Source organism: Nuphar pumila, chromosome 6 (assembly GCF_984573655.1).
Source record: "Nuphar pumila chromosome 6, dmNupPumi1.hap1.1, whole genome shotgun sequence".
NCBI classification, from domain to species: domain Eukaryota; kingdom Viridiplantae; phylum Streptophyta; class Magnoliopsida; order Nymphaeales; family Nymphaeaceae; genus Nuphar; species Nuphar pumila.
In genome coordinates this window covers 130,690,927-130,718,634 of record NC_143254.1, presented here as the reverse complement: position 1 = coordinate 130,718,634, position 27,708 = coordinate 130,690,927, and the positions used below count along the sequence as shown (strand labels likewise).

General features: G+C 36.4%; 1 protein-coding gene across 2 annotated transcripts; it reads left to right on the top strand.

Annotated features, from left to right (window-relative positions):
* The first annotated feature begins 3,793 nt into the window (after positions 1-3,793).
* Positions 3,794-27,222, top strand: LOC149836241 (metal tolerance protein 1-like). 2 transcript variants are annotated; one of them, XM_090009076.1, is made up of 4 exons: positions 3,794-3,897; positions 4,056-4,138; positions 25,109-25,287; positions 25,475-27,222. In XM_090009076.1, exons 3-4 carry the CDS (start codon positions 25,255-25,257, stop codon positions 26,978-26,980), a joined length of 1,539 nt encoding a protein of 512 aa, XP_089865202.1. In that variant the 5' UTR covers positions 3,794-3,897; positions 4,056-4,138; positions 25,109-25,254; the 3' UTR covers positions 26,981-27,222. The 2 variants fall into 2 exon arrangements, with proteins under 2 accessions (XP_089865202.1, XP_089865201.1); XM_090009075.1 differs by lacking the exons at positions 3,794-3,897; positions 4,056-4,138 and adding an exon at positions 4,222-4,958.
* The last annotated feature ends 486 nt before the right edge of the window (positions 27,223-27,708 follow it).

Here is a 27,708-nt window from a genome sequence, read left to right as displayed (position 1 = left end):
ACGTTGTACCGGCAGCTTAAAACTCCGATGCTAGAACCCTTGCCTCCAAGGCCTATGCTATGCATCGGCTTGCACAGAGGGGTGATGTCCATGAGAATCAAACCTTGACTGCCGGTGTAGCAACCAAGTCCCCACCCCACTACACCAACACCCCTTGGGGCGTAAGATGTACATATATACTTGTTATGCATGATTTTTGGTTGCCCATGGAAGTAAATTATTGGCATATCATGACCAGCTATATGCATGACATGTAGCACCGATCTACCATACTTATTATGCATGATTCTTGGTTCACATGACATTATAGTAGATCATGTGAACCAAGACAAATCATTGTTTTCTTCTTGTTAGGATATGGTTGGGAATGTGGGTGAAAATCCTCATCTCAATGAATCCCAACTACCACCAGCATAAGAGGTAAATGGTAATGAGCTTTTTCATTTAGGGGATCCTTAATTTCTATATTTTTATAAATGGACCATCATTTTTGCTCTTAATTTAAAAAATTGGGCTCATATTTCTGAATTTCCTGTTGTAGGTTTCCGATTTAATTCCTCGAAACTTCCAATGAAGGCATACCTTTATGTATTAACTCGGGTTAAATTCCCTTCATAATCATTTTTTTTTAATTTGAAAGGACAGTATGGAAAACATAAACATGTTTCTCAAGATGATGAATGTTAACCTAAAGTCTTTATTTAATAGTGTTCAGAAGACTTACGGCACATATCAGGAATTTCAGAAAAGTTAGGCTCATTTTTGAAATTAGAGGTAAGGTTTGCTCCTAAATGGATTTTTTCCTTTTTTATATATGGAGTGAGGTTTCATGGAAATTTTTCCACCGCAACAATGTTTTACTTAATAGAAATTTCTTTCATTTCTTAAATATTTTTAATTATAAATTTACCAATATTTTCTCAATATTTCCTGAAAAAGCACACACACATTTTAAATGTAAATATCACCAGAAATTTATTATTTAATTTTAACATTTTCATTGTGAAAAATATTTTTATTTTTAAAGTAAATTTTACATCGACATTTTGCTCAAAAAACACGATAATATGGAATTTTGGATGGAAATTCGACTGCCGATATTTGCCGTTTTAAATTTTTTGTCACAGTTCCCCTATCTTTTTTATAACCTTCTTTCTGGCTTGTCTTGGTCATAATTGTACTGCTATTGGGCCTCCACTGGAAGTGCACCAGACCCAACATATTGAACCTTGTGTCCTTGTCTCCTTGTTCATAAAGATCAAATAGATACCAAAAAGACAATTGTCACTATCCTTTGTTTCCAGTATTATGACATGGTTGCTAATGAAAAGACGAAAGAATAAATGACACCATGTCCAATATGAAACTTTAATACTACTTTTTTTTAAGGGTGCATCATTATGTTAATGACCAATAATAGTATATTGTGGTTTTGAAATATAAGGTAGTGTGTCAATGGCTCCACGCATTAGTATTATATTTACTGATATAGTTCTATTTATTGATATTAGCATGAGACTTGTACAAGTAGGCTCCAAGATGTTACATCAGAAAATGCCTAAATTGGATTATAAGTAAAGTTGATCGGTTGCAAACCATATATATATATATATATATATATATATATATATATATATATATATATATATATATATATATATATATATATATATATATATATATATATATAAGGTGGTAACTGCGAACCACTTTTCTAGCAAATCGCTGAGCTAACTTTTGAAGGGTTTTCCTCATGTATTACTTAAATCTGACTGTACAAATATGTTGGGCATGTTTGATTTATTAGGAAACTACACTTAGTTCATGTTTTTTCTGTAAAAATTATGATTTTTTATGCCATGAATATTTTAAAAAAAATCTTAGACCGTAAACCTACCTTTGTATCGCATTAGGATGATCCAAGAGTCGATTCTTATCAAATCAAGTATGTAGAACACAGTTGTACAGTCACATCTAAAAAAACATGATAAACTTTTTCAAAATCTCGGTTAGCATGGCAGTTAGCTAGAAAACTGGTTAGCAGCTACCACTTTATATATCTCTGTATATAATACTATTTAAGGAGTGGAGAAACGAGTGTCAGGTTGGAAGACCTGCCATGCTGGATAGTCCTGCTGAGTTATGGTCATCATTCCTGACAGGGTAAAACCGCAAGGCCAACCCCTGGCCTTTGCCCACAAGGAAGTTTGTTCCTTCAGTCTTGCGGCCAAGAATGCACACTCTAGGTATTGAACTATTGACGTCCTTTAATTTAAACGCCTTAGGCTGACCTACCTAGCCAGGTGCGTGGAGCCCTTTTGGGCTGTTGCAAGTCATATGTTGACTGTTTAAAACATAGAATTGCCAATATTAATTGGATCGGGGCGGTCAGTCGTAGCATTCATATCGGTCGAGTGCAAGGGATTAAAGAGATTGGGTACGGGCCAGATCATGGTATGATTCAAATGTCAAAAAGGAAGGGATGTTGAAAACGTGTTTTACATGTAAAAAACTACATAAAAGATCGGATTCAGTCCAGTTCTGGACACAAGTTTGACCAAAAAATGTGATCCATACATAAGAGTTCGAATCCAAGACCAATTACAACCCAATCCCATCCAAATACTATTTTAACATCCACATCCAAAAATAATGCGGATATGAGGCTGCACCAAACAAGAGCCGTTATATTGTAAACCAAAGAATGCAACTGATAATGGATCAGATCCATACTATATCATGGAAGGATCGATCCAAACAACCTAATATGAGTCTTTCTGCAATCTTACACACACACACACACACATATATATATATATATATATATATATATATATATATATATATATATATATATATATATATATATATATATATATATATATATATATATATTGGTTCCTTCTAATCGTCCATAACGTGGACAATGTAGATTTTAGATGTTTGAAAACTGTTAGATTGTGTTTTCTATTAAAACCAACTGGGGCTCTTCTTATCTGGCAGGAGCAATTAGTGCACGTCACTTAGTGTTGGGACGTTGCAAGTTCGAACCCCAAATGGTATGGTTGTATAACTGATAGAGTCTTGCAACCCCAGCTTTCTATGTGAAAAAAAATGATTTTAATAGTTTGTGAATTTATAAAATTTTGGGTCGTTGAATTTTGAGGTTTAAGTAGGGATGACAGTGGACTGGGGCAAAGCGGATCCCCGCCCTGTTTGGATCGGGGATGAAAGCAGGGATGAAGGTTAAAATCTATTCCCGTGCGGGGATGGAGGCAGGCATGAACTTATGCTTTCCGCCACCCCATCCCTGTCGCGATCCCCGTCTTGCCCTGCCCTGCTCCATCCCCAATCCCTCTAAAGGATGACACAAAACTGAGAGGAAATGGAGCCTCGCCCCGCCTCGGCCCCGTTTGAACCGGGGATGGAGGATATGAAACGGGGATGGAGGCGGGGGTGGAGGTTAAAATCCATTCCCGTGCGAGGATGGAGGCTGAGATGGAGGTTCAGATTTTGAGATGGGGGCGGGGTGGAGACCTTGTCCCCCGCCCCGGTCCATTGCCATCCCTAGGTTTAACAGAGACGTACTCACGCGAACAACCGATGCTGCGTTTGTCTGGTAAGAGCAACTAGTGCACGCTCACCTTGTGTTGGGACGTTGGAAGTTCTAATCCCAATGGCATCATTGTACAACTGGTGGGGGTCTTAACTGGTGGTGGCGGGAGTCTGCCTAACAAAAAAAGAAACGTACCAAAATCATATTACTAACCCTAGTGTTTTTTATCTCTTTGGAGAGGTGGAGGATCGGCCGTGAAAAGATCAGGAGATATATGATTGCACATATATTTGTGCATTAAGCATCCGGACTCGGATCTGCCAGGGATTCTGCTAGAAAAGGTGATCCCTTCTCTCTCTCTCTCTCTCTCTCTCTCGTGCCGAAGTGTTTGTGACCATGTTGGCATCTTCTTCTTCTTCTTTTTTTCTGTTCATTATCTGTTACAAGTGAACCGGCAGATGTTGGTGACCATGATATAAAATATTTTTATTTTTGACAGAGAAAAGTAAAATCTTAGCCCAAGGACATTTAACAACGTTCTCTGCTTCATTACCATCGCCATTACTCACAAGAAACCAGAAGGCAAGTCTCTCTCTTTCTCTCTCTCCATATTGTTGGACCCTGTTTTTATTTGTATTTCTCTTAACGATGATGATGTTGATGGTGAAGATGAGGATGCAACACGTGCCTCTCTGTTTTTTGGTTCTTTCTTCACTTTTCCTATGTTGGGTATTCTGCTAATGGTTGAGGGAGCGACCTTGGTTGCTCCCAAGCGATTGCATGACTTCTTAGGGACATGGGTCACATAATGGGCCCGTCAAGGCAGTTATGGGTGGTTCCTAAGGGGATTTTATTTCACACATACAAGATTAAGATTTGGGCATGTTGGGATTTCTGGTTGTTAATTTAAGGCACCGGAGTTGAGTTGAAATTTCTCAGCACTCTAGCGCTGCTGTTCGCCACAGGATCGTTTCCATTGTTTTTAATCCGCTTATCCTCTTGGGAAATTTAGTCTTCTACCTATTATGTAATTCTGCTTCAATTCTATGTGTTTGTGCTTTTCTTAGATCGTGTTTGTGTGTGTTGATTCTCTTGTTGGGTTGATTATCGCCAGATTTTATCGTGGATTGAGCCTGAGATGTTGTTGAATAAGTTTATTGCTGATGCAAATCGTACATACTAAGAAGATACATGTGAATTGCTGTTTTTTGCAATGGGAGGTGTTATCTATGGATTAGTAATGAGAGAGACAAATCTTCAGCCGGAGAAAACTGCTTCATACTTTTCGTTGATCTTGTATTCCAGGATTGTTGCCGCTAAACTGTGATGATCTCTTGTTGTACCTTCAAAATTTTTGAGGCTCGTGCTAGACCAACCGACTTTGAGATCGGAAGAAGGTCCGGTAGGAAATCCAGGGCTTACCGCGGACAATTACTCTAACCAGTCCGATGGACTCTAATGGATCAAACATGCAGTATTTTTGTCTTGGGAAGTGTGGGTTGGGTGTCCTAGGGTCTATACCTTGGTTGACAGGGTGAGAGAGAAGCCGGAGGTTTCTTGTTGTGATGAATGGGGCGATACCTTAGTTGTCAAAGGCGCTAGGTGGAGCCTAGGTGGTGAGCCCCTAAAAAGACTAGGCGGGGCCTAGGTGGTACTAATTTTTTTTTTTAAAACATACAAAATCAATGGACTGCACTAAGAGATAATTCAGATAAATCAACAATTCTCAAGAAATCAGAAAATGCATAGTTGATCAGAATATTAATGTAAATCAACAAAATCACAACCATAAGCTATTGATGTGATGCATTATTTTGCCATTAGCTAATAACCTAAAAAAACTCAATCTATTTACAAAAACTAATAAATCCAATAAAAAGCCCAAACTTCATAAAAAAATTTGAGAATGTGGATGCGATCTTTTTCAATCTCACTCTAATAAGAAGCACTAACAATTTTACACTTCGAAAATATCCCAAAAACTTAGACGTTCAATCCAACACAAAGCTTACAATTCACAGATCATATATGAAAAATGACAACAGTCAAATAGATTATATATGAATTGCATACACAGATATGTGTGGGTGCATGTTAAGTGTGAACTATGAAAAAGAACAGTCAATCAGATCATTTATTTATTACACACAGATATATAACTCAGAAATACAAGTATATAACTCACAAACATAACTCAAACAGTAGAACAAATTATATATAAATTATATTACATAATACATACAGACATACATATAAATAAAACATACAAACTCAGAATATTATTATAATAACTGAAATACAATGTATATATATATATATACATATAATATAACTGAAACACAGGAAGAAGAAAAAAGGAAAAAATAAGAAGGAAAGAAAGAAAAAGTAGGAAGAAAAAATAGGAAAATGAAGGAAAAACAGGAAGAAGAGGAAACAAAGGGAAAAAAGAAACGGGAAGAAGGAAAAAAAGGAAGAAAAAGAAAAAAAAGGAAAAAGGAAGTAAAAACAGGAAGTAGAAAAAATAAAAAAATAAAAGAGAAAGAAAAAAAACCCAGGAAAAACAGAGAGCGAGAAAGTGTGTGTGTGTGTGTGTGTGAGAGAGAGAGAGAGAGAGAGAGAGAGAGAGAGAGAGAGAGAGAGAGAGAGAGAGAGAGAGAGCATACCTTTTTCTTCTACTTCTTGCTGCTGCTGCATTTTGGAAAAAGGTTGACCAAGTGGTCAATCAAATTAAAAAAACAAAAAAGGTCAAAAAAGGCATTGCAGCCTAGGCAATGCCTAGGTGGTAAAAGAGGGCCCCACCACCCAAACCAAAAATCACAGGCGGTGAGGCTGTGCCTAGGCACCGCCTTTGACAACTAAGGGTGATAAAGTTGAAAATGGAGCTAAACGACTAATCGAGTAATGCAGTTTAAGATCGGTTGGGGAATCCGATATGGCTTGAGGTCCATAACATGTAGGACCTGGTCTAGGGTCTCTAGGGAGGTCTAGGGACATGGGGCCTTTTTTTCCAACAGTACGCGTAGGGGTAGGTTTGGACTTGTTGTGAGAAGGGGTAAGTATAAAAGGGGAACCTCTTTTCTCTCTCTCTCTCTCTCTCTCGTCCTTCCCCTTTTTGTTCTTTCTCTCTCTCTCGTCCTTCCCCTTTTTGTTCTCTCTCTCTCTCTCGGTTTGTTGCAGCGAGGAGGAGAAGAAGAAGAAGAAGAGGAGGAGGAGTTACACTCCCTCTCTCTCTCGTTTCTGACCCTTCTCTCTCATTTTTGACTCCTCTCTCTCTCTCTGTGTCTCGGTTTGCTCTCTCCATCCCTCTGCTTTCTTCTTTTTTTCTTTCTTTTTCTTCTTCTTCTTCTTCCTGTTTTTGCTTCCTTTTTCCTTTTTTGTATAGTTTATTTTTTGATTATATATATATATAACTAATATTCCTGTGTTTCATTTATATATATTATATATTATGTATTTCAGTTATTATAATATGTATATTATATATATTTTGTGTTTGCATGTTTCATATATATATATATCTGTTTATGTGTGTGTAATTCATATATGATCTGTTTTCTTATCTTTTCCACAGTTCAAACTTCACACACACACACACATATATATCTTGTATGTATATTTGTTCTCTGTATCTTTTCTCACACTCATAGATGTTGATGCACACATATATCTGTTTTCTGTGTGTAAATATATATAATTATATATATTAACATATTGTAAGCATATATTATATATGACTATATGTATGTATATGTATATATTGTATAGTTTTTGTGTGTACTATTTCTGCTTTATATTTTTGTCTCAGTTATTATTTGTTTTCTTATCTTTTTCACACTTCACACACACTAACACACAATTATTATCTTTTAGTATGACTTGGTTGTGAATTTAATATTGTTAAGGCTTTAATTGTGTTTAAATTATTTAGTTGCCTTTTATTTACATTGTCAGTCGCATGGTTTGTTTATTCAATTTATCATTTCTTCTTATTTCTCTATTACTTATTTTATGTCTGTTGTTAATTTTTTTGTATACATGATTTTATTTATTTTTTATTATTTATTCACATTGTTAGTTGTATGGTTTGTTGATTCAATTATTCATTAATTCTTAATTTTGTTGAGCAGGTTATTTAATATATTTGCTTTACATTGTTCGATGACATGTGTTTTTGTCTATTGCTTATTGTTGATTGATTTTATGTTGTATACATATTTGTTATTAATTTTAGCAGTTTGTTTACATATTTTGTGTATATTTTAATTTTTTTTAATTTGGGTACTGACTAGTCTGCTAGTCCCTGACTAGTCTTTTTAGGGGCTCACCGCCTAGACACCACTACCGCCTTTGACAACTAAGCACATTAGTACAAAACTCGTGCAATTGCACAGGATGAGAGAGAGAGAGAGAGAGAGATGGTGGGTATAAAGTATGGCATAATCTCTCACTTACATCTGCAAATAAAGCACATCTATCAATATCTTATGTCACATGGGTGCGGGTGCGGCACAATTTTAAAAATTTTGGACATGGGGACTCGGCTATATATATATTTAAATATATATATATATATATATATATATATATATATATATATATATAATATATATCTTGTGTGCATATATGTGGATATTGTCCTCTAAAGTTTGGCACCAACATGAGTGTTTTTATAAACTTTGCAAATTGTACTTTTGCCCTTGCAGAAAAGGGGGTCCGGGGGTTGTAGGGGGGCAGCGCCCCCCAGATTTTTTTTATGGGGCTTATGTTTGAGACTCATGCTATATATATATATATTTTTAAAAAATATATAAAAAGATCATTTTTTTGTTTTTTACCCTAAAAATGGACAATTTTTAGACTCGAGTCTGGGCCGTGTCCGAAGCCGCACCCGTGTCGGGGCGTGTCGACTCGGGTGTGGCGCCTCCCTAGCCGAGTCCGTGTGACATAGTCAATATCATAAATGAGAAGATAAGAGGAAAATAAAATAGAAGAAAAATATTCAAATTATTTTTCATTTGCAACACTCACCCCAATAGGTTCTTATCAACTGCAAACATATTCAATGTTAGGGTGTTTCTTCTCTCACTACAAGGTACATCTATCCCATTCAATAGCCATCGTTTAAATCACCTCAGAGTATATCCATCCAACCATTTCTTCAATAGCAGTTATTCTGTTCATAGCTGCACACTTCATGACTGCATATCACAAGGTGAGTCAACAATAAATAGCAAAACACGTATTCCCAAAGAACATCAGGTTACTAAGGTGAACATGATCACTAGTGATGAGATCTTGTTGCCCATTCAGACAAAATAATAGGCATGGTGAATGGAATACTAGAAATCAATAGCACAAGAAAAATTGTGTGCCAATGGATTATGCTTTTTATTTAAATAATATACACCATAATTATCTCTATTTTCATGCCTTCATCTCTTTTCTTTTCTTCTTTTATGCCTGTTAGTTTATAGCATCGGGTTTAAGAAGAACCAAACTTATGATTTATTTGTTCTGCTACAAGTATAGTTGAAACCAAGGTTGCAAGTATCGTATTGTTACGCGTATCGATCGGGCCCAAAGTAACATTGTATTGTATCATATCGTATCGTAAACATATTGTAAATTTTTAATAAAAAACTTTTCAAAAAAAAAAACTAGAAAAAATTGTAAAAAAATCATTTCACAAGAAACAATGATGAATTGCATAAAATACAACCATAAAATCACATATGAAGCATTTATGTTTCTATGAGCATCATATGACATCACCAAACATCAACTAATATATAATCATAGATAATATTGCATGCATATCTCACAAGAACAATGCAAAATATTAAATATCTTGCAATTAAGAATATGCCATAAGACTCATACTTTCATACTACAACAACAACAACAACAACAACTACGCCTTCATCCCAAAACAATTGGGGTCAGCGATATGAACCAAAAAAGAAATTCATTTTGGGTCTTCCACATGAATCCTTTTCCTCCAATCATTTCTATCCAACGCCATGTCCTCGGTGAGGTTCAAAGCATTCATATCCTTTCCTATCATCTCCATCCAAGTCTTCCTAGGCCTACCCCGACCTCTTTTAACTAATATATTTTCCCATTTCTCCAACCTTCTAACTGGAGCATCATTAGGCCTTCGCCGAATATGTCCAAACCACCGTAAACGATTCTCTCGCATCTTATTTTCAATGGGTGCAACACCTACCTTCTTACGTATCTCTTCGTTCCGAATCTTATCTTTTATTGTATTTCCACACATCCATCTAAGCATCCGCATCTCAGCTACACTCATTTTTTGAATATGATGTCTCTTGGCAGCCCAACATTCCGTACCATATAGTAAAGCGGGTCTAATAGTCGTCCTATAAAACTTTCCCTTCAACCGCAATGGCATTCTACGATCGCACAGCACTCCAGTAGCACTTTTCCATTTCATCCACCCAACCTTTATCCTATGATTTACATCTCCATCAATTTCTCCATACTTTTGAATGATGGATCCCAAATATTTGAAATAATCATTCACCGGTATATCTTGCTCACCAAGCTTCACTACACTCCCATCACTACTTCGTTGCTTACTAAACTGACATTCCATATATTCAGTCTTACTCTTACTCAACTTAAAACCTCTAGCTTCCAATGTCTGTCTCCATAATTCTAACTTAGCATTAACCCCAGCTCTAGACTCATCAATCAAAACAATATCATCAGCAAACAACATACACCACGGTACATTTTCTTGAATTGATCTCGTAAGCTCATCCATCACTATCGCAAATAGGAAAGGGCTTAAAGCAGATCCTTGATGTAACCCAACCGTTATCGGAAAATTGGTTGTCACCCCTCCACAAGTGCGGACATTGGTTACTACTCCTTCATACATATCTTTAATTATACTAATGTACTTGAGAGAAACACCTTTTTTCATCATTGTCCACCAGAGAACGTCCCTAGGTACTCTATCGTATGCCTTCTCTAAATCAATAAAAACCATATGCAAATCTTTGTTCCTCTCTCTATATCTTTCAATAAGTTGTCTAAGAAGATGTATAGCTTCCATAGTTGATCTTCCAGGCATAAAACCAAATTGATTCTCCGATATCATGACAACCTTCCTCAACCTAGACTCAATCACCTTCTCCCAAAGTTTCATAGTATGACTCATGAGTTTTATACCACGATAGTTTGTGCAATCTTGTATATCACCCTTATTCTTGTATATCATCCGTTGTAGTCTAGTTGGTTAGGATACTCGGCTCTCATACTTTCATACTACATAAACAAAAATATTATGGCAATAGTTGCACTCGATTTTCAATCGGTTTTCACTCATTACCTGAGTGCCCTATTGCCATGTCGAATCATCTTATGCCATCTTTGTTGGAGGAGTATGAAGCCTGATTTCTACCTTGATATAAATCTTTAATTTTCATGGATCCAACTTTGTAGTAAGTTGGCGGGGAGGGGAGAGGGTTGTAGGGGGGCAGCCTCCTCCCCCCCCCCCGAGGCGATTTTTTTTGGAGAATAAATTTGTAATTTTGCTCATAATAATTTTTTTTACCTTAACCCATTTTCTTGAGTGAAAAAATGGTAGAAATGCATTTTTTTACCTTAACCCACTTCTTTAGGTAAGAAAACGGTGGAAATGCACTTCTAATGACTTCTAAACAAATGAAGAAGTCGGCTCTTACAAGGTATTTAAAGCCCAAAATGAAAAAAGTAACTTTGCGCCGAAGGTGTATTTGTATCATACAATACGATACAAGGGTGTATCATACGATACACACTTGTATTGCAATACGAGTGTGTATCGTATCACAAAACCCAAAAGTAACGATACGTATAATATCATACAATACAATACGATACTTACAATACTGGTTGAAACCATAGTTGCCAGAGCAGGGATCCGAATCGGGAAGCAGTCAATCCAAATTTTTGAAGGATTTGGGAAGCGGAAAGCGAATAGGAATCGGTAGGGGGAATCGTTCAGGAAACAATATAAGAAATTATGAGAAATAACGATAGAATGATGGATGTAAGAAAATGACTTTTAAAGAATGAAGTTCTTTGAAGAGAAAAGAAGTATGTCAAAATGAATAATTAAGAAATGACGTCCACAATTAACAATATATCATCTTATTAGAAACCTACCTAAGATCATTTAATAGGATAACTAAATAACACATACAATCAATAAAAATGCAAAACCTTTAAAAACTACATGTTTATACGCTTATTTTGGAGTTTGGATACAAAACATTGATATAATAAAAAATTTGTGCAGCAATTGATGTGTAATTCATCAAACATATTACTATTTTAAGAATCTTCAACTAAGCCTAACATTATAATCAACTATTACATGATACCTTTAAACAATAAGAAATGTACAAGAGTGGACAATGTTATATGTATATATGTGTGTTATGTATTGTTAATGATTTCATATTAATGTAGGTCTGAATATAATAATTGTAACATAATAAAGATGCATATAAGATACATAAAAGCTACTCAGTGGCTGTGCAAAAAGTAATACAAATTAGGTGGATAAGTCATGTGCATTTATATTCTATACACTGTAAATGTATGCATTTATTAGAGATGAACACGACAAAAAGTGAGGCCTGTGGCTGCACTAGTCAAAATCACACTATAAATGGTGAGGAACTAGAATTCCTATACATGAGGAATTGAATTCCTCAATTTGTGAATTCTAATTCCAATAAATATAAAAACTCAGCCATGGGAATCAGTATTTCCATGTGTGGGAGTCAGGATTTCTCATGGGAATTGGGAATTGGGAATCACGATTCCTATATTATAGTAGCGAATCCGGTAACTATGGTTGAAACATATCGAACAAATGTTACTGTACCTGCTGATATATATATATATATATATATATATATATATATATATATATATATCTGGTGCTATTGAAGGCACGGTACTATTGAGTACAAATTACCTTCTTTTCATATTTTTTGGATTTTTTTTTGTAAATTGGACCTTGTGGATGAGATCTACATGGTTTGTTAATTTGTTTAGTGGAAAATGAGTTTTGGATCATGTGACTGTGACATGTAAGCAGGTTTTTTATGTGCTTCAAAGAATCAATGGCTCGCAATGCACTAAAATTTCATGGCTCAAAAAATCAAAATTTAAGATTGAAATAACACAATCCAAGGTTTGATCCTTAGCAAACAAACTATGCTGAACACATCTATGTGGTCAGATTCAGTCAATAAAGCTTGAACCTATGATTTCCAGCTCAATAGTTCCTTGCCCTCAATAGCACCAAATGTGTTTGTGTTTATGGTTATCCAGGGGCTTACCGTTGAATATTTTCTTATGTAATTCTAAATGGTTGAGGCAGAAAAAAATGGCACAAAATTTATTTCTCATGGTTATCTAATTTGGTCTTCGGCCTCTTGGCATCCTTATAGACAAACTGATCCACAATTATCCTGGTGATTGTGAAAAAGTCTAATGAAAAGCCTTCTGAAATTAAGTCTTATCCTTCTCTCTTGATTCACAATAATGATCTTGGTGTATGTAAAAGTCTAATGAAATCTCTCTCTCTCACTCTCTCTCTCCTTTGATGTGGGAAGCATTAAATCAAGAGCTCTTGCGGCATGACTCGTGTGATTGTCATTTAGGTGACAAAGGTCAGGTTTTTCCTTAGTTACATGTTCTACAAAAATCTCTTTTTCTGATGTGTACTTGAGATTTGGATTTTGTTTCTTTTTGCTTTTATTTGAGTCCAAAATCTTATTGCAGCTTCTTTTTTGTATTAAAAAATCAATTAATTGTGATCTTTAAATTCATAGAGCATGAAGAATGTGAAAGTTTTTCTGAGAACCTGTTTTGTGAGAAGAGAAAGGAAGAGAAGAATAGAGACTGCAACTGCCACGATTTCTAAAAAAAAAATTGTGACCTAAACATTGTATTAATATACTTCAGTGTATAGTATGGGTCCGGGTCTGGTATAATGTCCAGACCCGAAAGAGAAAGAAATAAAAATTGTACATAAAATGGACTCGGGTCTTAATATCAGGACCCTAAACACATTTTTTCACCCCCCTTCAAGTTGATCATGGTTTTGAACGATGAACAACTTGCCTTTAAGCATCCAAAAATGATCTTTTGTCAAGCCTTTTGTAAATATGTCTGCAACTTGTCTTTCAGTATTAATAAACTCAGGCTCGATCTCTTTTTCTTCAACCTTTTGTGTTACAAAATGTTGGTCGATCTCAATATGCTTAGCACGACTGTGATGTACTGGATTGAATGACATGTTGAGAGTGTTAGAAAGTGACTTTGAATATTTTAGGTTCGATAATGAGCCCATACACATGCACATTAAGTGCGAATATACCCACTTAAGGGAACAACGCAAGCACATCAAGTGCTAAAACATAAACCCATAAAAAGGATAAATATGACTTAAAGTCATAAGTTGAATATTATTGAAGAAATATGAAGAAGAGGGTAAAAACCATGGTTGCCAGTTGAGAAAGCGGGAGCGGGAAGCGATACGGGAAGCGGGAGCGGGAAGCGAGGCACTTTCAAAATTTTAGGAAGCGGGGAAGCGTGGGACCACTTAGGACCGATTCGGGAAGCGTCTCGGAAGCGACCTAAGAAGCGTCTCGGAAGCGAAAAAATAAAAAAAAAATACAAAAAAATTGAAAAAACAGGGGAAGCGAGGGGGAAGCGTGGGGGAAGCGTGATGGGAAGCGTGTCCCCCATTAAAGGGAAACGCGTCCCCCATTAAAGGGAAGCGCGCTTCCCAAAAAAGGGGGACGCTTCCCCCACGCTTCGGAAGCGCGACGTTTCGCGCTTCCGAAGCGCCCTTCGGGGAAGCGCGCTTCCCCTTTTAGCTAGGCGCTTCCGGTAACCCTGGTAAAAACCCTATACAATGGAGCATAAGCTCCTCCAAGGAGTGAAGAATACAAAGGGGGAGACCCTTATTTATAACACAAGAGAGGAGCCACCTAGGGGGCTCCCAAAGGAGTCGTTGGGAGCCCCCAACGGTCACATTTGTGACTGTTGGGGGCTCCTCAACGACTCTTTGGGGAGCCTCCCTAGGTGGCGCCAACCACAAAAAAAGGAAAAAATAAAAAAAGAAAATGAAAAATAAAATTACAAACATATTCCAAATGGAATATGCGTAAAAACTGTGAAATGTTTAAACTACCCCTATGCCTATAAATAGAGAAATATATATTTTATATATATAATTAGGATAATACATATGCATATATTCCATATATGAATATGTATTATCCTTTATATATATAAAATATATATAATATTACAATTGTTGAATGATACATTTTAACACCCCCTCTCAAGCTTTGCGTGGGGGAACGAAAAGATTGAAAAAAGCAAGAGGAAGAATCTCAAGGCTTCAAGAGCCTTCAGTACGAATGCCATTGTAAATGTCTCCCTCCAACGTCTTTAACGATGAGCACCTTTCATGATATAACCAAGGTACTTCTTCTTCTCTTATCTTCAAGATCTTGAGGAACAACAACAAAGAACAAGTAAAAAATATCTTTGCACTTTACTTCAAAAAGGAACATTTCCTAACAAGGTGCAAAATTTATGCATAATAGGATAATTATTTTATCATGAAAAGAAAATTTAGAAAACCAAAGTTTCAAAAATCAAATATCATGTTAAAGAGTGAGCGAAAACAAATTGCAAGAATGCATAATGCATTCATAAGGTCCAACATTGGACAAACACAACCCCATAATGGGGAATAAACAGGTCCACTAAGGGACACCACAATAAGCCTACGAAGAGGCATAAGCTACACATGCTTTATTGAATGAGAGCCTAAAAGGCCATAAAGAGCATATGCGTATACTATCATGAAATGAATTAATACTTAAAGGAATCATTAATGAACATGCTCCAAACATGTAATAAAGTGCCAAACAAGAGAAACGAAGTCTCCAAGCATATTTTATACAAAATGAATCACAAGAGCTCAAAAGGTTTTAAAAGAACACGTATACAAATGTCCAAAGGCATGACAAATATGATCTTCAATAAGAGAGGCTTTATAAAGGTATATTTAACACATCCACCCAAAATTCAAGAATGAATATCATTTGAGACAAAAAAACACATTTTGCATATCAAATATAAAAGTGACCGAAAAACTATAAGCACTTAATATATAGATTAAATGCTAAAAAATCAATTTGATTTAAGAATATATCATAGATATGATTCACTTTTATCTAAAAACCCAAGTTATGAATGAAATTTTGTAATTTTCAATAGTAGTTCATCCACTACAAGCAACTACCTCATTAGTCGTCCAAAACCCATAAATCAAGCATATAAACTACTAGATCAAGAATATAAATATAATGCCATTAAAGGCCAAATAACACATACAAAGGTGTGCAAAAGAACCTTTTGTCTACATATAATAATACTTGAAATGAGTGCATCTACGACAAGAACAAGAGAATACACGCCAACATGAACCAAAAGTATCTATTGTCTACGTAAAAATACACTCAAAACAAGTATGTTCAGCTACTAGAGCAAGAGTAACAAGCCAATCATGGGCTAAAACACAATACATCTCTTGTCTACATAAGATAACACTTGAAATGAGTGAAATAAGCCAACCATGGGCATACATCTCAGCGACTAGAACAAGGACACAAATGCCAACATAGGCTAAAATCACACGCCATGGTGTGAATCAACGTGCCTTGTTTACATATAATAACACTCAATACAAGTGTGTTCAGCTACTAGACCAAGAGAGCAAAAGCCAACAAAGGGCTATCAACACACGAAGGTGTAATAAAATTCTTGTCTACATATGATGACACTTAAATAAGGGGCATAAACGGAGAAGACTTTTGAGGTAATAAAACTTGTAATAACAAACATATATATAAATCAAACCTTGAATCAATAAAACAATATTCTTCAAAAAGAATACTCATAAAAATAACATTTTGGAATAAACTATGTAAAAGTATCTTCAACAAGATACAACAACCGATAGAACAATATTCTTGAAAATAAATGTGTGAACATACGCACACCAAGAACATATGGAACACTTGTGCACAAAAGCACGAAATCACAAATGTGCAAATGCACTCATAATTTTCATAAACAATAAAAGGTTGGGCAATAATCCCTAAAACCTTGATTTTAATATACCTTAAATCATTTTAAGGTTTCAAACATCATATATCCATCACATTTATATATAAATAAGAGCATCCATAAGATCAATGGCCAACATCAAACTAGTGACACACTCATATACCCAATCATTCTAGAGTCCCAAGGTGCCCATAACTCACCTCAACCACCATCTATAATATGGTAAGTGGACAATCTAAAATGACATAACAACGAGTGACACACTCAAAATTAGAGATCATATACCAAATCATTCTAGAGTCCCAAGGTGCCCATAACTCACCTCAACCACCATCTATAATATGACAATTTGAACAATTTAAAATGACATAACACAAGGTGCCCTTAACTCACCTCAACAAACATCTCTAATATATAAAAAAAGGCCATAAAAAATGATTGATGCATCATATAACATGTGATGGATAGAAGATAAAATGCCATAAAAAGACAATGAACTCTTAGGAAAACATTTTCCAAATATGTGATTTTACAAAGAGGGCCGATTAAAAGGTCCAACATAATTTAATCACAACAATATGCCATATAACAATAATGTTGCATATATACGAAATTATGTTCAATCATGATCATTATAAGAAAAAAAACTTTAATAAACACAACATGAAATATTTAAGCTATGTCATGTGTGAGAAAGAAATTGGAATAATCCAAGAAACAAATCAAACCTTTATAATTTGCAATTATATGTATACTAAGATGCAAAATGGCAATAATCTTAAACGTGCAAATTTAGGACAACATGTACTAAGATATTATGGAAGCATTTTAAAAGAAACAATCTTACAAGTCCATTAAGGGATAAAAACAAACACAAGCCCTAAAGAAGGCAATAAGAACATCTCTTTATTGAAAAAAGAGTACTATGTAAAAATGTCTATGAATAGACAATACGCATACAAGCATAAATATTTTATAAAAGAAGTGTACGAAGATACTCTTAAAAACATAATAATATCAAACATGCAATAATGCATGTATTTCATAAAAGATGCAAATGCTTGAGTCTCTTAAGCCTTAATGCAATTTAAGACAAAGAAGACCATATTATGGCCAATGTAGGCATCCTTAGAGATACAATCAAGAGGTTTTTGAAACCTTATGTGAAAAATACAAACAAATACGTTTGCATCATTAGAAGAAAATAAAAAAATAAATGAAATCTTTTATACCAAAGGATGCAATAGATACACTATGCATTCTATATGGTGTGGGAAATTCTTTTAAAAATCTTTTACAATGGTTCGAACAACCTATTTATCACAAACAATTTTTCAAAAATCCTTTAAATAAACCAAAAACATTGAAACATCTTTAGGAGTTCTCATAAATAGTTATTATTAACAAGAACTACTTATGATTAATAACAAAGATAAAGATGTGAGAGATTCTTATATAAGAATTATATCAAGATTTAAAAAAAAAACATGCACTAAAATCCATAAACAAGAGAGGAACTCAAAACAAATTAGACTTTATATGAGAGAAAAGAGTTTTAAACAACGATCATTAATTAAGATATCATATATAATTTTTTAAAAGGTAATTTATAGGTCAATCATGAAATACTTATGTAAACATCATAAATTCCACATAATTGAAGACAATTTTAACAACATAAATTACTATTATATGTGATGAGGAATCGATAGCCAAGAATTATATTTTTGAACAATAATCAAGTTCACCAAATTTAAAAATAGATATTTTGAAATATACGAACACACGAAATGTGAAAGGAAATGATTCAACTATCAAAAAACACTAAATGTGCAAGAAAAATAGTTCCATAATGCATAATATGTTAAGAAAAGAGATACATACCGAAAACTTCTAAAAAGAGAAGGAACAAAGAATACTTCACCATTTCTTGAGCACCACGCTTTCCGTTGCGTCAAGAGACAACCCCATCGTAACCGGACTTTGATACCATGTTAGAAAGTGACTTTGAATATTTTAGGTTCAATAATGAACCCATACACATGCACATTAAGTGCGAATATACCCACTTAAGGGAACAACACAAGCACATCAAGTGCTAAAACATAAACCCATAAAAAGGATAAATATGACTTAAAGTCATAACTTGAATATTATTGAAGAAATAGGAAGAGGGTAAAAACCCTATACAATGGAGCATAAGCTCCTCCAAGGAGTGAAGAATACAAAGGGGGAGACCCCTATTTATAACACAAGAGAGGAGCCACCTAGGGGGCTCCCCAACGACTCTTTGGGGAGCCTCCCTAGGTGGCGCCAACCACAAAAAAAGGGAAAAATAAAAAAAGAAAATTAAAAATAAAATTACAAACATATTCCAAATGGAATATGCGTAAAAACTGTGAAATGTCTAAACTACCCCTATGCCTATAAATAGAGAAATATATATTTTATATATATAATTAGGATAATACATATGCATATATACAATATATGAATATGTATTATCCTTTATATATATAAAATATATATAATATTACAAATGTTGAATGATACATTTTAACAGAGAGCACTTTGATTGTCACACAACAAGGTAGAGTGAGAAATCATTTCTCCCACTTCAGTTAGTAGATGTCTGACCCACGTGGCTTCGGCACTAGCGGCAGCCATGGATCTATACTCAGCCTCACTGCTTGATCTAGCGATAACCTTTTGTTTTCTACTACTCTAAGAGACTAAATTTCTTCCAATAAAGATGCAATATCCTGATGTAGATCTTCATTCATCAGGATCCCCTGCCCAGTCTGCATCACAATATACAGTAAGTTCACGCTCATCCTTGTCAGATGACTGTGGTGAATATATCAACCCGTCTCCAATGGTCCCTTTCAAATATCTAAGAATCCTCTTAACCGCTTTCATGTGTCCAGTACGTGGTGCATGCATAAACTGAGACACTTGATTGACTGAATAAACAATACCAGGATGAGTGAATGTGAGATACTGTAACATCCTTATTAGACTGCGATACCTGGTGGGGTCCTCACACAGATCTCCATCATGAGTGTTGAGTTTTTGGTGAAGCACACATGGGGTTCCTAGAGGCTTGCAGTCTTTCATACTTGCCTTGTTGAAAACATTTACTGTATACTTGTGCTGAGTGAGGGTCAAGCCATGAGCTTAGTTGTCAACTTCTACACCAAGAAAATAGTGCAAGGCACCAAGATCTTTCATTTTGAACCTCTGACCTAGTAGGTTTTTTACTTCTTTGATGTGAGCTTCAGAGTTTCCTGTGATGACAATGTCTTCAACATAAATTAATAGTAGGGTGATCACATTCTGACTTCTAAAAATGAATAATGAGTGATCCAGTAGAGAACGTGAAAATCCATGCTTTTGAATCTCAAGCGAGAAGCTGTCAAGCCAAGAACGAGATGCTTGTTTTAGACCATAGATAGCTCTTTTTAGCCTGCACACATGGGTTTTACAATTTTGTTCTTGATATCCAGGGGGTTATTCCATATAGACTTCCACATTCAAATCCCCATGCAGGAATGCATTTTTCACATCAAGCTGACTCAACTTCCATTCATGTTCAACAACCAAGGAAAGGATAATTCGAATCGTTCCCATTCTCACCACCGGGCTGAAGGTCTCATCATAGTCTTGCCCTGCTTCTTGGGTAAACCCTTTTGCCACCAGTCTTGCCTTGTATCGTTTAATGGTTTCATTTGGTTTATACTTTATTTTGTAGACCCATTTGTATCCGACAACATTTTTGTCAGGTGGTCTGGGAACAATTTCCCAGGTTCCACATTCATGTAAGGCTTGCATTTCATCATTCATGGCTTCTACCCATTTGGTAGAAGTGGCTGCCTGATAGTACATAATAGGTTCATCTTCCTTATTGAGGGCAGTTAAAAAGAGCTGAAAATCCAAGGAGAAGTTGTTATAGCTGACCTACCTTTCAATAGGATGTCGTATGTGATTTGATCTTCTAACCTCAAGAGTATGAGAGGAAGTAGGATCGGCTGCTGGGGCGCGATTTAGAAAGCTTGACGTTGTCGTTCTCTGTCTAGAATAGGAAATGCCCTTGTATCTGCCCGGTACCAATGACGACACTTCTTCTCTATTCTGTGATCCCGATGTCCAGTGGTCTCAAACATTTCTTCTTCTTGTTGCACACAATCTGGAGGACAAACTTCATTGGAACTAGCAAAAAGTTCTGAATTCAGCCAAGGATAATAAACTTCGGTTGTGTTAGAGGACATGTCCGTTGTGTCAGCTCTATGATCAAAATTTTGCTCATCAAAGACAACATTTCTTGAGATTCTGATGCGTCTGCTGGCAGGGTCATAACACCTATATCCTTTGTAGTCGTCTGTGTATCCCACAAATCTACACTTTTGAGCCTTGTCCTGAAACTTGTTTCTCAGGGACCGATCAATGTACACATAACAAACACATCCGAAGGCATGCAAATCATGATAACTAGGATGAGCTCCAAAAAGACAATAATGAGACTTATTTTCCAGAACAACCATAGGCAGTCTATTTATCTCATGTACGACTGAATGAAAAGCTTCTGTCCACAGATTGATGAGAAGGTTACTGTCATGAAGCATACTCATGACACTTTCAACGATATGCCTATGTTTTCGCTCAACAATCTCATTTTATTGAGTGGTGTGTGGACAGGACACCCGTCTTCCTATCCCATTATTTTGAAGAAAAGAAATAAAGTCACTAGATGAAAAATCCCCAACTCCATCACATTGGAAAACTTGGATGGACTCATAGAATTGAGTTTTTACTAAGGAAAGAAAATTTTGAAACAAAAGGAATACTTTTAACTTATTTTTTATGAAATATATCCAGGTGTATCGAGAATAACTATCAACATAGATTAGGTAGTATCTACTTCCGGATCCAGAGGCAACTGGGGCGGGTCCCCATACATCAGAACATAATATCTCAAAAGGTTTTGAAACTCTCTTATTAATGGAATGAAAAGGCAATACATGACTTTTGCATAAAAGACAACTAGAATACTTCTGACTTTTCTCATCCTCATTGAGACTTTCTTTTAGAATAAGATTATTAGAAACAAGTTTCTCAATAAAATGACTCCCACAATGTCTTGATCGACTATGCCATAAGAAAGGCTTATTACATTTAGAAATACTAAAAATATTTGCAGAAGAGGAGGAACACGACTCTAATAAAGACTTCGAATCTAGGTGAGCAAAGCAGACGAAATGACATGGAGCTTCTTCAAAGACATACATATTGCCTAGTCTTTTTCCTTCAGCGAATGTTTTCCTCGTGCGAAGGTCCTTGACTTGCACAGAGAAGGGAGTGAATTCGACTGAAGCATGATTATCATCAACAAGTTTAGAAACAACGACAATATTTTTCTTGATGTTGGGAGCATGAAGGACATCATAAAGTTCAAGAGTAGAATCTGACATGGGAATGACAATTTTTCCAACATGGGAAACATGATGGTGGGATCCATCGCCAGTGAAAATTTTACTTTTGCCAAAATAAGGAATAGGGTTAGAAAGTTTACCTGCATCACCAGTCACGTGAGTTGCTGCCCCTGAGTAAACAAACCAAGTGCCTTGATCATTCTGCTTTAATTTCAATTCTAACGAGACAGATATCAACAAATCTTTAATATCTCCACTGTCTCTGATGTTGGTGGGCTTTCTTTTGGGTTCTGTCTGTGGACTTTCCTTTATTTTCTGGATTGTACCAACAATTCGCCTTGATATGCCCTCTTTTGTTACAAAAGAAGCAAGTGGGGATGGATCTTTGTCCCTGTGCATGAGTCAACAGATTTGGAGTGGGAAGCAATCCACGTCCTCCGTGTCCACTTCGCCCTTGTCTTCCTCGTCCTCGTCCTCGTCCTCGACCGTAAGTCACCCCTGTGGCAAAAACTTCTTGGGAATTTGTATGAACATGAGTTTCTTCAGAAAAACCCTTCAGAGTCATTTCATACTGAATTAATTTAGCTCGTAACTCATCAAAGGTAGGAAGGGCAGGCAAACACAATAGTGAAGTGACGATCATATTGAAGTCAGATCCCAATCCACTCAGAGTTTATTGCACCATATCACTGTCATTCACCGCACATCCTATAACTACAAGTTGGTTTGCGATAGTCTTCATCTTGTTTAGATATTCCATGATGGTCATGAAATCTTTTCTCAGCAACTGAAATTCTCTTTTGAGAAAAACCATCCTTGCTTGTGAAACTTGTGAATACGTCTGAACCAATCTCTCTTAAAGTTGCAGGGCTGTACAATTGTCGGGAATTGCAACAAGGACCTCTTGAGACATGGTAGAAGTGATATATGCAACTACTGACTGATCTTTCATTTCCCAGTTGAGGTACTTTACATTTTTGACATAAACAATTGAACTTGCCCCTTTGTCATTTTTCTTTTCCCTCGTAACAAATTCTAGTGGTACTGGAGTGATTCCATCCAGGTGACCTAAGAGACCTTGACTCCTTATAAAAGGGATGATTTGTCTCTTTCAAATCAATAAGTTTGAGGTGGTTAACTTTTCAGAAACAAGCTGATTGAGAAAACTCGAAGACTCGATTGAGAAGAATGGGAATCCTTGAAGGAAATGAGAAGAAAAAAAATAAACAAGGATATTCACGAAGTGAAATGCTCAATTTGTTGCCCGAGAAGAGTACTGGTCACCTTTTTTTTTTTGCGGCTGAGCAACTTTCAAGAGACTGATGGTCTGAGACTGTCAGATCCAAAGAGGAATCAGATCATAATTTTCTGTTCCTCCTTTTATAAGGTTTGTGATTGAAGCAATAAGGAATTTTTTTTTACACGAACAAACATTTTAAATTGATTGTGTTTTCAGACAAAACACAGATAAAATAATGTGGGCAGACAATTGTTATCTGAATGTCAGTTGCGACAGTGAGAAGAGGCAGACTAAAATTGGAGATGGAGACGCTGGATAGAAATGAAGTTATGCTTCAGTCGAAGAAAGAGAATACGCAGAAGGGAGGTGCCCCAGATCTGCTGCAAAGACACGGTTAGATCTGGATATACCAGACAAAGAAGAAGAAGGATCGAATATTGGAAAATATTTGAGGTGATTTCCAATACCAGACGATCATACCAAGAGGGATTGACTTTAGGGATTCACGTGAAAAGTTCCTCCTTTTTTTTTTGGATATTTCATAGATTCACGTTAGACGTGATGGTATTAGGGTTTCACGTGAGCCGTGAATACACCAGAAAAGAAGTAAAGAAGAAAAACGAGAGATGAAGAAACGGAAGTGAAAAACACGAGAGGGATGAAGAATAGAAACCTCAAACCTCTAGTTCTGGTCGTACCCTTCTTTGAAGCCGCTTCAATCTCTAGGTGGATCTTCGTTCTGATACCATGAAAGTTTTTCTGAGAACCTATTTTGTGAGAAGAGAAAGGAAGAGAAGAATAGAGGCTGCGGCTGCCACGATTTCTAAAAAAAATCGTGACCTAAACATTGTATTAATATACTTAAGTGTACAATATGGGTCCGGGTCTGGTATAATGTCCAGAACCGAAAGAGAAAGAAATAAAAACTGTACATAAAATGGACTCGGGTCTTAATATCAGGACCCTAAACACACTTTTTCAGAATGCACATCATCTTATATCACAAAGTGTTTTTTTCACATATTTCCTTTCTAGTGATCAAGCGTTAATCTTTTACTTCTATTCCGAAATGTTTGGTTTCATATGGGTAGCAAGATACGTGCATGTTATGATAAATATCATGTGTGATTGTTTAAGTGGATGAAGAGGAGCCCACACATAAAACAAAACAAAAAAGCCTGATGCAGCTAGCAAGTACATTTTGTTGTGACAAAAACTCCATCCTTTAAAGTGCCAGTCTTAATTGAGGATCATTCTCCCCCCAAGAAAGTGTCATGTAAATTTTCTGGTTCTACCAATATGCACTTTTAAACTTTTTATTAGATTTCTGATGAAGCATTATGTACCTATTTCTATTAGTCTTCATTTTAGTTGAGACTTCTTTATACACCTTTCAAACGTTCAAAAGTTTCAGTAAATTGCAGTTTCAGATTGAGTTGTTTTGAACTCAAAATTACCTTCTCCTCTGGATCTTTTTAGTGCATAATGTGATGGTGTTGATCTTTGAGGTGTGTCCGATCTGGGAGGAGTGAGCCCTGTGTCTGACACAGCTGTGCTTCACCGTTGTTGCTTGTTGCTGTAGTTATGCTGCAATCCATGTAAATTATTTCTGTTTGCTTAGAGGGCATGTCATTGAAGCTGGAATTGATATCTTTATCTTATTTCTTTCTTTTCCTCGTTCGTCTCCCTTCTCTGTCGGAACAGGCTCACAGCGGAGTTCAGAGAACTCTCTACTGCCTTGGTGAGAGGTGGAAGAAGAGTCCATCAAAGCATCCAACAAGTGGTGGTTTTAACAGGAAACTGCTGATTTCAGGGGTCTCCCAGTACTCTTTCAAAACATCCAATATTTAATGGGGCATCTTGGAATCAGTGCAAACATGGAGGTGAATTGGATTTTTTTCTTTGAAACAAAATAGTATTTGTAATACTTGCAGAAAGGAAATGAGGGGAACTAAAGTTCCTATAGATTTACTTTCTTTGAGGATTTCATTTCTTTGACATGCAAACATGCACAAGGTTGCATATACACATGCATAAACCTGTATCTGATTGTTAATATTTATGTTTCAGACTGAAGCATCAGACTCTCACAATGCTCACATAATTGAAATCTCTGGAGAGGTCCCTGCAGTAAAGTCAAGCCAGGTTGGAAATGAGATTTGTGAAGGTGCTGCTTGTGGCTTTTCTGTAAATAAAATTTGTGGAGGTGCTGCTTGTGGCTTTTCAGACAGTGCAAGCGGTGACAATGATGCAAAAGAGCGACATGCCTCCATGAAGAAGCTCTTGATAGTCGTGGTTCTTTGCATTATTTTCATGACTGTAGAAGTAGTTGGTGGAATTAAGGCCAACAGTCTGGCCATATTGACTGATGCAGCACACCTACTTTCAGATGTTGCAGCATTTGGCATCTCTCTTTTCTCCTTGTGGGCTTCTGGTTGGGAAGCTACACCTCGTCAAAGCTACGGTTTCTTCCGAATCGAAATTCTGGGAACCCTTGTCTCTATACAGTTAATTTGGCTTCTTACTGGTATACTTGTTTATGAAGCCATAGATAGGATTGCACATGGTAGTGGTGCTGTTGAAGGTAGGCTGATGTTTATAGTTTCTGCCTTTGGATTGGTTGTGAATGTTATCATGACTCTGTTGTTGGGTCATGATCATGGACATGGTCATGGGGGTCACGACCATGGTCATGGACTTGATCATGACCATGGCCATGGTGCTACTGTAAATATGCATCATCATTTGGGTCAATCCAAGCATGAGGAAGAACATCATCACTCCAACCATGGTGGATTCCACAGTGAGCATGAAGGAGACAAACAAAAGGGAAAAGACCACAAGCATGAGAGTGAGCATCACCATTCGAAGCATGAGGAAGTCCACTCTGAGCATGGAGAAAACAAACACAAGGGAGAACACCGAAAACATGAGAGAGAGCATAGCCACTCAAAGCATGGAGTCCACTCTGAGCATTCAGTACAGAAGCACGAGGGAGAACATGAGCACAAACATGAAGCACAAAGCTTATCTGTTCCTTCGGAGTATGATCAACTAACAGAGCCTTTGCTTAGGCACTTTCAAGATGGCTGTTCCACTGATGAGCTACATAAGTCTGTTCCCAAGGGCAAGCCAAAGCGGAGGAATATTAACGTTCAGGGTGCGTATCTGCATGTACTGGGAGACACGATCCAAAGCATTGGAGTCATGGTTGGTGGAGCTATCATATGGTGGAAGCCTGAGTTGCAGATCATCGATCTCATATGCACTCTTTTCTTCTCTCTGATTGTATTAGGGACGACAATTAGGATGCTGAGAACCATTCTGGAAGTGTTGATGGAAAGCACACCAAGGGAGATTGATCCTGGGAGGCTGCAGCAGGAGTTGTGTCAGATGAAAGAGGTAGACGCTGTCCATGAGTTGCACATATGGGCCATCACTGTGGGTAAGATTCTATTGGCATGCCATGTGAAGATAAAACCAGAGGAAGATGCTGACATGGTTCTAGACAAAGTGATCGGCCACATTCAAAGAGAATACAACATCAGCCATGTAACCATTCAGATTGAGCGATGAATGACATATACATAGTGATCATGGTGAGGCTGATAATGGTTCTGCTGGCTTTATTTGCAGAGGAAAAGTTATCTGCTGTTTATCTTTTCTCTTCAATTGGCTTTATGAGATGATTCTAGGTCTCTACATGTTTTGCATCTGTTATGAAACCAGCGGTTGCTGTTCAGCAGTAAGATTGTGTTAAATGCAGAGATAACTTGAGATCTAAAGCTCTCCAATGAAAAATTTCTTTTGTTTGTGAACACTTGAATTCAATGCATTGCTTTCAGATAAGGCAACATCTGAGGCTAGTCTGAGCACTCTCCCTTCTGAGCAATTGAATGTGATATGATTGCTGATTTCGACACTCTTTTGGGCATGCTGAAATTTTGAGATTTTGCAATTCCATTTTCATGGGCTCCTAGAGCTTGAGCTTGGGACCAACCAACCGTGAAAAGAAAAAAACGCCTACTGAGTTAGGGAATGGGAGATGTTGTGCATGTGATATCTGATGTTCAAGCTGATGGCGTCAGGCACCTTGATGAATGTGTTGATCTTGTGCTTTTAATTTGTAAGCTCATTTATAGTATCAACACCACCTAAGCGTTGACTTCTTTAACTTCATCTGGCGTTAATATAAGCTAAGTTTTATCTTACCTGCTCTAAATACTTTGCAATATTTTTTGAGTACCAAGTTGTTTACACACAACTATTTACTGTGAGAATATCAATTCATCCCACTACTAATT

What these genes read in the sequence shown, in the direction of transcription:
- LOC149836241 (XM_090009076.1), top strand. Translation starts at nt 25,255, where the DNA reads ATGGGGCATCTTGGAATCAGTGCAAACATGGAG. An exon ending in GAATCAGTGCAAACATGGAG is followed by an intron (nt 25,288 to 25,474) that starts GTGAATTGGATT and finishes TTTATGTTTCAG; the next exon opens with ACTGAAGCATCAGACTCTCA.